Source organism: Eleginops maclovinus, chromosome 9 (genome assembly GCF_036324505.1).
Source record: "Eleginops maclovinus isolate JMC-PN-2008 ecotype Puerto Natales chromosome 9, JC_Emac_rtc_rv5, whole genome shotgun sequence".
In the NCBI taxonomy this organism is placed as follows: domain Eukaryota; kingdom Metazoa; phylum Chordata; class Actinopteri; order Perciformes; family Eleginopidae; genus Eleginops; species Eleginops maclovinus.
The window spans coordinates 28412476-28423745 of NC_086357.1; the positions used below are offsets into that span (position 1 = coordinate 28412476).

At 43.5% G+C, this 11270-nt stretch overlaps 1 protein-coding gene across 1 annotated transcript in view; it reads left to right on the forward strand.

Annotated features, from left to right (window-relative positions):
* wwc3 (WWC family member 3) overlaps positions 1-10074 on the forward strand; it is a 33305-nt gene extending 23231 nt beyond the window's left edge. The window contains exons 19-23 of the mRNA XM_063890512.1: positions 327-491; positions 1758-1850; positions 2183-2413; positions 2568-2695; positions 9601-10074. Of these exons, the coding sequence (XP_063746582.1) occupies positions 327-491; positions 1758-1850; positions 2183-2413; positions 2568-2695; positions 9601-9667 (684 nt within the window). The 3' untranslated portion in view covers positions 9668-10074. The remainder of the gene's footprint in view (positions 1-326; positions 492-1757; positions 1851-2182; positions 2414-2567; positions 2696-9600) is intronic.
* The last annotated feature ends 1196 nt before the right edge of the window (positions 10075-11270 follow it).

Here is an 11270-nt window from a genome sequence, read left to right on the forward strand (position 1 = left end):
CACCTGTCTGAAAATCAGCTGATCAGAGTTAGATATTTTTAGACCAATCAGCTCTCAGAGGGGCGTGGCCAGCAGCAGCTCATTAGCATTTAAAGCTACAGATACAGAATCAGCACTTCAGGAACAGGGATGAAACAGAGGGGACTATGGGATGGAATGGTCCGTCTGGTGTTTCAGCCAATGAGACACAGGCTCTGGATATATCTGAGCCCTGGGATATAAGAGGATACCTGGGGAGCTTTAATATCTGGCATGAAGGCTGCGGTCCGATCAGCTGCTGTGTCAGTTCATCCCGTCATAACTCTGTTCGTTATTTCTGTCTGCAGATGGAGAAGGCCACCATGACGGAGGCTCCGATCCCCGAGCCGGTGAGGGTCCGGCCCAAAGAGAGGGGGGGCCGCTGGGGCCACGCCTCGCCCTTCATGAGGGGGAGCACCATCGTCCGATCCCAGACCTTCTCCCCTGGGGCCCGGAGCCAGTACGTCTGCAGGGTGAGACTGGGCTTCTTTCTCTCCTGTGAGGAGGCTTTTATACCCTGAGAGGAAATCCTCAGATCCGTCTGATGTCGAGATGCCACTCCTCCAAACTCCTGATAACTATCTCTATAATAAAAGGCAGAATATAATCATACATACAATCAAAAGGAATGAATGTGATGCTTTGCTCCGTGTTAAATGGGATATAAAAGCAATATTAATTTCCTCCTTCAGCTTCTATTATTCTCGTAGAGTCCACACACACCACTGTCTCAAACCCAAGACAAAGGGCTGCTTCAGAGAACATGAGAAGAGCTTTATGATTCCAAACCGGGAATTTTTTTCTGTTGCAGCAGCATCAAACCAAACGCACGTGATTAGAAATTAAAAAGTAGAAATAAGTCATAAACATCTCAAAATACTAAGAGAAATAAACCGGCATTATAGAAAATATAAATATGTTGACTACGCAGATAAGGAATCTATAAATACACAGGAAGTTAAGACAATATAAAGCAGGGTATGATATATAAGAGTGCAACGAATGGAATATAAAATGAGATTCATCTGTACAGTGTGACTAACCAAGAGGAACCCCAAAACAGACCTTCATTTATGATGAATGGACTTTGGAGTCCCTGTACTGCTGCTGTTATCAATAATGTGTCCAGTTAAACTGAAGATGCTTTTATAAAGGTCGACCCTTCACGTGGCGTCAGAAAACTAGAAAGCCTCGGGTCAGACACTTTCTGGTTCCTCCTCTTTGTTTTAAATGAAGTCAACCTGTGCAGCTCAGTCCTTCACTTCAGTAAAAGTACAAATACTATGGATTTAGAATATTCTAAAAGTCCTGATTTCCAAATGTTACTTCAGTCAAATCATTTGCTTCATTAATAAACTTAAAGCACAACAAGTAAAAGTACTCCTGCACAATGTCCCGTTCAGAGTGATAGAAAGTACTCAGTATTATCAGCTACATGTGCTTCAAATACAAAAGTAAAAGTACTCGTTATGCCGAGTCTTTAGTCTCACAGATGTGTTTCTATATGTGCAGAGGAACTGTGAGGGCTGCATAAAAGTACCTCTGAAATGTAGTGGAGTAGAAGTACAAGGTAGCAGGAAATGGAAATGCTCAAGTAAAGTACAAGTATGTGAAAGAAGTACTTTAGTAGATGTACGTTACTCCACTGAGATCTGTTGTTGTTGTTGTTGTTGTTGTTGTTGTTGTTGTTGTTGTTGTTGTTGTTTTCTGAACATAAACGGATTGTTTTTGTGTTGCAGTTGTATCGCAGCGACAGCGACAGCTCCACTCTACCAAAGAAATCTCCGTTTGTCCGGAACACTCTGGAGAGGAGAACGCTGAGATACAAGCAGGTAGACCCTCTGAATCTCCTCCTGAGGGGGGGGGCTCTTCTGTCTCTAGGGTGTAGCTTTGGTTTACTGGATGAGGGGGGGGTTTGAATGCACTCTACTCAGAAATACATGAATTAAAGAACAGCAAAGTGGAGGAACATGCTTATCATCAAATCATACCGAATGCATATTTGCAAAACAAAAAAACACTCTGCACATTCCCGGGGCTTTTATTTTGAAAAACAAACTTAATACTGAGCTTATTCTAATCTAGTTGTATTCCTGTCTAACTCGTCATGCTCTGAGAAACAGTCCGATCTGATGAAACCCCCCCCCTCTGTTCCTCCGTGCAGCAGTCGTACCGCTCCTCCCTGGCTGAGCAGCCCACCCGGACCTCCCTGGACCTGGAGCTGGACCTCCAGGCCTGCAGGACCCGGCAGAAGCAGCTGCTGGAGGAGCTGAGCTTCCTGCGGGATCTGAAGCTCCGCCTGGAGGCCCCTCAGGCCCCGGACCCTCCCGAGCTTCCCCCCTGGGCCCTGAGGGACGAGCGCTTCTGCTGCCTGCTGAGGGAGGCCCAGAGACAGGTGGGTGGGGGGGTCAGACAGGTCCAGTCTCAGGTCCCCGGGGGACAGGGAGTGCCACACTGAGGATTCCCCTCCTCGCTAAGGAATGTAACGAGGAGTTCTGGTACGGATGAGTGACTCCTGTTTGTTGTGTTGTTGTTGTTGTTTGTGGCAGGCGGGTCAGAGTCAGCAACAGCAGCGTCAGGAGGAGGCGGCGGAGAGGAGGCTGAGGAAAGCCTCCAAAGAAGTGCTGCAGATGAGGGGGCAGAGCCAGAAGGAGCCCCTCCCCGTGCAGACCTTCAGGTAAACAGACACAAACAAAGCCCTACCTTCAGTGACGTCACACATTTGAGTAAAACGTTGTTTTTTCCTCATCGTTTATTTCTTGGCTGTCTATTTTTGTTATGCCTCTACTCTGACAGTAAGACAAACAGAAAAGTGTGTTATTAATTTATTTGGTTTAGTTATTTGATTAAATCCACTCATAACGTTTAAAGTCAGCTGCAGCGCTGTGGTGCACTAAGGGTTCGGTCTCTGCTCCTCTTCTCATGAGGCGGCGGTTTCATTAATTCATTTAAGCAGCGTGACTCTGACAGCTGTGGTTCAGACCTCAGTGTGCAGGGAGGGGGACCGGCTCACCTGGATCCACTCACCTGAGGAGGGATCCTGTTCTCTCTCACCTCTCTAAAACATCCTGTCAACGTTCCTCTGAGACCTGAAGAGCTCCACCCGTCTCTGTGTGTTGACTGAAATGCATCGCACCACAGGAACTTTGGGGACTACAAAACCCACAATGCAACAGTGCACTCCATTCAGAAATACCCTTAAATAAATGATGCATCCACTTTTTTAAAATCAATTTCCAGGGTAAAATGCATATTTAACAGGTTAGCATGTGAGCTAGGAAGAGAGTGAGGTGGAAAAGTAATAAAGAAAGTCAGATTCAATCTGAAATCCATCTCAAACACAGAACAAGAGCCTCTTCATGCTCAGTTAACAGTCCCTCTGCCAGCTGAAGCTCAACATTCCCCCCAGTAAACCATTAGCCTTCCTCGGCAGTGATCAGGAGGTGGACTGACACCTGTCTGCTTCCGATCAGGACGTGACCCGGCGACCCCTCGGTTCAAAGACTGCTGCTGCCAGCTAGCAATGCTCTCAGCAGCACCAGTATCCAGCGTATCAGGGCTGGAGGAGAGGCTTTAAGGAATAATAATTAAGAGAGAAGAAGAATTAAGTTGAGATCTTATCACAAGCTTCCATATTTTAATGAAAATGGTAGAAATTCAAGCCTTAGACGATCTATTTCGAAGAGAATTGAAACCAAAACATAAAAACTGTGAAATTTGAGAGAAATTAAAATAAAAAAAGGTAAAACTATTGATATCAGAACAAAGCACTGCTTTAATTGAACCAACATCTTAAAGTATTCCATTTATTGAATAGCACCCCATTATCCTGCGTGTCCGCGCTGGATGAGAGGCTTTTCCTCCGCAGAGACTCTTCAGAGTTTAGATGATGGTTACTGTCTTTCCTCTGCAGAGACTCTTCAGAGTTTAAATGATGGTTACTGTCTTTCCTCTGCAGAGACTCTTCAGAGTTTAGATGATGGTTACTGTCTTTCCTCTGCAGAGACTCTTCAGAGTTTAGATGATGGTTACTGTCTTTCCTCTGCAGAGACTCTTCAGAGTTTAGATGATGGTTACTGTCTTTCCTCTGCAGAGACTCTTCAGAGTTTAAATGATGGTTACTGTCTTTCCTCTGCAGAGACTCTTCAGAGTTTAGATGATGGTTCCTGTCTTTCCTCTGCAGAGACTCTTCAGGGTTTAGATGATGGTTACTGTCTTTCCTCTGCAGAGACTCTTCAGAGTTTAGATGATGGTTACTGTCTTTCCTCTGCAGAGACTCTTCAGGGTTTAGATGATGGTTACTGTCTTTCCTCTGCAGAGACTCTTCAGAGTTTAGATGATGGTTACTGTCTTTCCTCTGCAGAGACTCTTCAGAGTTTAAATGATGGTTACTGTCTTTCCTCTGCAGAGACTCTTCAGAGTTTAGATGATGGTTCCTGTCTTTCCTCTGCAGAGACTCTTCAGAGTTTAGATGATGGTTACTGTCTTTCCTCCGCAGAGACTCTTCAGGGTTTTAATGATGGTTACTGTCTTTCCTCTGCAGAGACTCTTCAGAGTTTAGATGATGGTTACTGTCTTTCCTCTGCAGAGACTCTTCAGGGTTTTAATGATGGTTACTGTCTTTCCTCCGCAGAGACTCTTCAGAGTTTAGATGATGGTTACTGTCTTTCCTCTGCAGAGACTCTTCAGAGTTTTAATGATGGTTACTGTCTTTCCTCTGCAGAGACTCTTCAGAGTTTAGATGATGGTTCCTGTCTTTCCTCCGCAGAGACTCTTCAGGGTTTAGATGATGGTTACTGTCTTTCCTCCGCAGAGACTCTTCAGAGTTTAGATGATGGTTACTGTCTTTCCTCTGCAGAGACTCTTCAGAGTTTTAATGATGGTTACTGTCTTTCCTCTGCAGAGACTCTTCAGAGTTTAGATGATGGTTCCTGTCTTTCCTCCGCAGAGACTCTTCAGGGTTTAGATGATGGTTACTGTCTTTCCTCCGCAGAGACTCTTCAGAGTTTTAATGATGGTTACTGTCTTTCCTCCGCAGAGACTCTTCAGAGTTTTAATGATGGTTACTGTCTTTCCTCCGCAGAGACTCTTCAGGGTTTAGATGATGGTTACTGTCTTTCCTCTGCAGAGACTCTTCAGAGTTTAGATGATGGTTACTGTCTTTCCTCCGCAGAGACTCTTCAGAGTTTAGATGATGGTTACTGTCTTTCCTCTGCAGAGACTCTTCAGAGTTTTAATGATGGTTACTGTCTTTCCTCCGCAGAGACTCTTCAGAGTTTAGATGATGGTTACTGTCTTTCCTCTGCAGAGACTCTTCAGAGTTTAGATGATGGTTACTGTCTTTCCTCTGCAGAGACTCTTCAGAGTTTTAATGATGGTTACTGTCTTTCCTCCGCAGAGACTCTTCAGAGTTTAGATGATGGTTACTGTCTTTCCTCTGCAGAGACTCTTCAGAGTTTTAATGATGGTTACTGTCTTTCCTCCGCAGAGACTCTTCAGGGTTTAGATGATGGTTACTGTCTTTCCTCCGCAGAGACTCTTCAGGGTTTAGATGATGGTTACTGTCTTTCCTCCGCAGAGACTCTTCAGAGTTTAGATGATGGTTACTGTCTTTCCTCTGCAGAGACTCTTCAGGGTTTAGATGATGGTTCCTGTCTTTCCTCTGCAGAGACTCTTCAGGGTTTAGATGATGGTTCCTGTCTTTCCTCCGCAGAGACTCTTCAGAGTTTAGATGATGGTTACTGTCTTTCCTCTGCAGAGACTCTTCAGGGTTTAGATGATGGTTACTGTCTTTCCTCTGCAGAGACTCTTCAGGGTTTAGATGATGGTTACTGTCTTTCCTCTGCAGAGACTCTTCAGAGTTTAAATGATGGTTACTGTCTTTCCTCTGCAGAGACTCTTCAGAGTTTTAATGATGGTTACTGTCTTTCCTCAGCAGAGACTCTTCAGGGTTTAGATGATGGTTACTGTCTTTCCTCTGCAGAGACTCTTCAGAGTTTAGATGATGGTTACTGTCTTTCCTCTGCAGAGACTCTTCAGAGTTTAAATGATGGTTACTGTCTTTCCTCCGCAGAGACTCTTCAGAGTTTAGATGATGGTTACTGTCTTTCCTCTGCAGAGACTCTTCAGAGTTTAGATGATGGTTACTGTCTTTCCTCTGCAGAGACTCTTCAGAGTTTAGATGATGGTTACTGTCTTTCCTCTGCAGAGACTCTTCAGAGTTTAGATGATGGTTACTGTCTTTCCTCTGCAGAGACTCTTCAGGGTTTAGATGATGGTTACTGTCTTTCCTCTGCAGAGACTCTTCAGAGTTTTAATGATGGTTACTGTCTTTCCTCTGCAGAGACTCTTCAGAGTTTTAATGATGGTTACTGTCTTTCCTCTGCAGAGACTCTTCAGAGTTTAGATGATGGTTACTGTCTTTCCTCTGCAGAGACTCTTCAGAGTTTTAGTGATGGTTACTGTCTTTCCTCTGCAGAGACTCTTCAGAGTTTAGATGATGGTTACTGTCTTTCCTCTACAGAGACTCTTCAGAGTTTAGATGATGGTTACTGTCTTTCCTCTGCAGAGACTCTTCAGGGTTTTAATGATGGTTACTGTCTTTCCTCTGCAGAGACTCTTCAGAGTTTAGATGATGGTTACTGTCTTTCCTCTGCAGAGACTCTTCAGAGTTTAGATGATGGTTACTGTCTTTCCTCTGCAGAGACTCTTCAGAGTTTAGATGATGGTTACTGTCTTTCCTCAGCAGAGACTCTTCAGGGTTTTAATGATGGTTACTGTCTTTCCTCTGCAGAGACTCTTCAGAGTTTAGATGATGGTTACTGTCTTTCCTCTGCAGAGACTCTTCAGAGTTTAGATGATGGTTCCTGTCTTTCCTCTGCAGAGACTCTTCAGAGTTTAGATGATGGTTACTGTCTTTCCTCTGCAGAGACTCTTCAGAGTTTAGATGATGGTTACTGTCTTTCCTCTGCAGAGACTCTTCAGGGTTTTAATGATGGTTACTGTCTTTCCTCTGCAGAGACTCTTCAGAGTTTAAATGATGGTTACTGTCTTTCCTCTGCAGAGACTCTTCAGAGTTTAGATGATGGTTACTGTCTTTCCTCTGCAGAGACTCTTCAGAGTTTAGATGATGGTTCCTGTCTTTCCTCCGCAGAGACTCTTCAGAGTTTAGATGATGGTTCCTGTCTTTCCTCCGCAGAGACTCTTCAGAGTTTAAATGATGGTTACTGTCTTTCCTCCGCAGAGACTCTTCAGAGTTTAAATGATGGTTACTGTCTTTCCTCTGCAGAGACTCTTCAGGGTTTTAATGATGGTTACTGTCTTTCCTCCGCAGAGACTCTTCAGAGTTTAGATGATGGTTCCTGTCTTTCCTCTGCAGAGACTCTTCAGAGTTTAGATGATGGTTACTGTCTTTCCTCCGCAGAGACTCTTCAGAGTTTTAATGATGGTTACTGTCTTTCCTCTGCAGAGACTCTTCAGAGTTTTAATGATGGTTACTGTCTTTCCTCTGCAGAGACTCTTCAGAGTTTAGATGATGGTTCCTGTCTTTCCTCTGCAGAGACTCTTCAGAGTTTTAATGATGGTTACTGTCTTTCCTCCGCAGAGACTCTTCAGAGTTTAGATGATGGTTCCTGTCTTTCCTCTGCAGAGACTCTTCAGAGTTTAGATGATGGTTCCTGTCTTTCCTCCGCAGAGACTCTTCAGAGTTTTAATGATGGTTACTGTCTTTCCTCTGCAGAGACTCTTCAGAGTTTAATGATGGTTACTGTCTTTCCTCTGCAGAGACTCTTCAGAGTTTAGATGATGGTTCCTGTCTTTCCTCTGCAGAGACTCTTCAGAGTTTTAATGATGGTTACTGTCTTTCCTCTGCAGAGACTTTTCAGAGTTTTAATGATGGTTACTGTCTTTCCTCTGCAGAGACTCTTCAGAGTTTAGATGATGGTTCCTGTCTTTCCTCTGCAGAGACTCTTCAGAGTTTTAATGATGGTTACTGTCTTTCCTCTGCAGAGACTCTTCAGAGTTTAAATGATGGTTACTGTCTTTCCTCTGCAGAGACTCTTCAGAGTTTAGATGATGGTTACTGTCTTTCCTCTGCAGAGACTCTTCAGAGTTTTAATGATGGTTACTGTCTTTCCTCTGCAGAGACTCTTCAGAGTTTAAATGATGGTTACTGTCTTTCCTCTGCAGAGACTCTTCAGAGTTTTAATGATGGTTACTGTCTTTCCTCTGCAGAGACTCTTCAGAGTTTAGATGATGGTTACTGTCTTTCCTCTGCAGAGACTCTTCAGAGTTTTAATGATGGTTACTGTCTTTCTTCTGCAGAGACTCTTCAGAGTTTTAATGATGGTTACTGTCTTTCCTCAGCAGAGACTCTTCAGGGTTTAGATGATGGTTACTGTCTTTCCTCTGCAGAGACTCTTCAGAGTTTAGATGATGGTTACTGTCTTTCCTCAGCAGAGACTCTTCAGGGTTTTAATGATGGTTACTGTCTTTCCTCTGCAGAGACTCTTCAGAGTTTAGATGATGGTTACTGTCTTTCCTCAGCAGAGACTCTTCAGGGTTTAAATGATGGTTACTGTCTTTCCTCTGCAGAGACTCTTCAGAGTTTAGATGATGGTTACTGTCTTTCCTCTGCAGAGACTCTTCAGAGTTTTAATGATGGTTACTGTCTTTCCTCTGCAGAGACTCTTCAGAGTTTAAATGATGGTTACTGTCTTTCCTCTGCAGAGACTCTTCAGAGTTTAGATGATGGTTACTGTCTTTCCTCTGCAGAGACTCTTCAGAGTTTTAATGATGGTTACTGTCTTTCCTCTGCAGAGACTCTTCAGAGTTTAGATGATGGTTCCTGTCTTTCCTCAGCAGAGACTCTTCAGGGTTTAGATGATGGTTCCTGTCTTTCCTCTGCAGAGACTCTTCAGAGTTTAGATGATGGTTACTGTCTTTCCTCAGCAGAGACTCTTCAGGGTTTAGATGATGGTTCCTGTCTTTCCTCTGCAGAGACTCTTCAGGGTTTAAATGATGGTTACTGTCTTTCCTCAGCAGAGACTCTTCAGGGTTTAGATGATGGTTACTGTCTTTCCTCCGCAGAGACTCTTCAGGGTTTTAATGATGGTTACTGTCTTTCCTCTGCAGAGACTCTTCAGAGTTTAGATGATGGTTACTGTCTTTCCTCTGCAGAGACTCTTCAGAGTTTTAATGATGGTTACTGTCTTTCCTCTGCAGAGACTCTTCAGGGTTTAGATGATGGTTCCTGTCTTTCCTCAGCAGAGACTCTTCAGGGTTTAGATGATGGTTCCTGTCTTTCCTCTGCAGAGACTCTTCAGAGTTTAGATGATGGTTCCTGTCTTTCCTCTGCAGAGACTCTTCAGGGTTTAGATGATGGTTACTGTCTTTCCTCAGCAGAGACTCTTCAGGGTTTAGATGATGGTTACTGTCTTTCCTCTGCAGAGACTCTTCAGAGTTTAGATGATGGTTACTGTCTTTCCTCCGCAGAGACTCTTCAGAGTTTAAATGATGGTTACTGTCTTTCCTCTGCAGAGACTCTTCAGGGTTTTAATGATGGTTACTGTCTTTCCTCCGCAGAGAGAAGATGGCTTTTTTCACGAGACCAAGGTTCAACATCCCCCCCCTCCCAGCGGACGACGTATGATGGTGTTTTGTGATATTATGATGAAGTATTTGTCGTATTTTCTGAGCTCATGAAGTTTTTCTCGGAGGACGCCGTACTGTAACTTATTTTATAGTACTTTCCTTGAAGGAAACGCTTCCCGCTTTGTATTTTATTTTGTAGCTCTGAACGGATAGCACTTGGATGTTTTTACAGTTACCTGGAACGACTCTGTTTCTAATTCTTAAAGTTATTTACATCAAATGTCACTTTGTAATCCACTTTTATTACAGATGTCCTCTTGTTGTTATGTTATTAAAGTTAATATTATTTCATGTACTTTTCAATATATGGATGGATATATGAGACGCTGTATTCAGATCTTTTTTATGATGTCTGTATGAACATCTGCAGTGTTACCTCTGGTGAAGATAAATCATTAAACACGACTCCAGCTTTTATTCCACGACAGGAAAGTATTTTTACCGTGGTACCAAAGAACAAATAGGAGGTACTGTTACTGAGAAATTCAAATGAAGTTTATTGCAAAAAATGAAATCTGCACTCCCCTCCGGAGCAGTTTGGGGTGTCGTGTCTAGCCTAACAACATGCTAACTGCAGTGGGGATTGAACCAGTGCCCCTTGATCAGCGCACTACCCCATTGAGCCACAGCCTCCCTATCTATTGGAAATCCTCTGAGATTAAAGTCCAACAAAGGAAAAAAGTCATGAGTTTACCAAAAAAATATCTCACATTTATGAGGAAATGTTCTGGATATTTGCTGAAATTAAGGTCATACTTTTACCCCAAAAATACTCAAATGTTTGAAATTTTAGGGGATGATCCCAAAGGTTCAAGTCATGTACAGTGGGGCAAAAAAGTATTTAGTCAGACACCAATTGTGCAAGTTCTCCCATTTAAAAAGATGAGAGAGGCCTGTAATTTTGATCATAGGTATACTTCAACTAAGAGAGACAGAATGGGGGAAACAATCCAGGAAATCACATTGTAGGATTTTTTATGAATTAATTGGTAAATTCCTCGGTAAAATAAGTATTTGGTCACCTACAAACAAGCAAGATTTCTGGCTCTCACAGACCTGTAACTTCTTCTTTAAGAGGCTCCTCTGTCCTCCACTCGTTACCTGTATTAATGGCACCTTTTTGAACTCGTTATCAGTATAAAAGACACCTGTCCACAACCTCAAACAGTCATACTCCAAACTCCACTATGGCCAAGACCAAAGAGCTGTCAAAGGAGACCAGAGACAAAATTGTAGACCTGCACCAGGCTGGGAAAACTGAATCTGCAATAGCTAAGCAGCTTGGTGTGAAGAAATCAACTGTGGGAGCAATTATTAGAAAATGGAAGACATACAAGACCACTGCTAATCTCCCTCCATCTGGGGCTCCACGCAAGATCTCACCCCGTGGGGTCAAAATGATCACAAGAACGGTGAGCAAAAATCCCAGAACCACACGGGGGGACCTAGTGAATGACCTGCAGAGAGCTGGGACCAAAGTAATAGAGGCTACCATCAGTAACACACTACGCCGCCAGGGACTTAAATCCTGCAGTTCCAGACGTGTCCCCCTGCTTAAGCCAGTACATGTCCAGGCCCGTCTGAAGTTTGCTAGAGGGCAT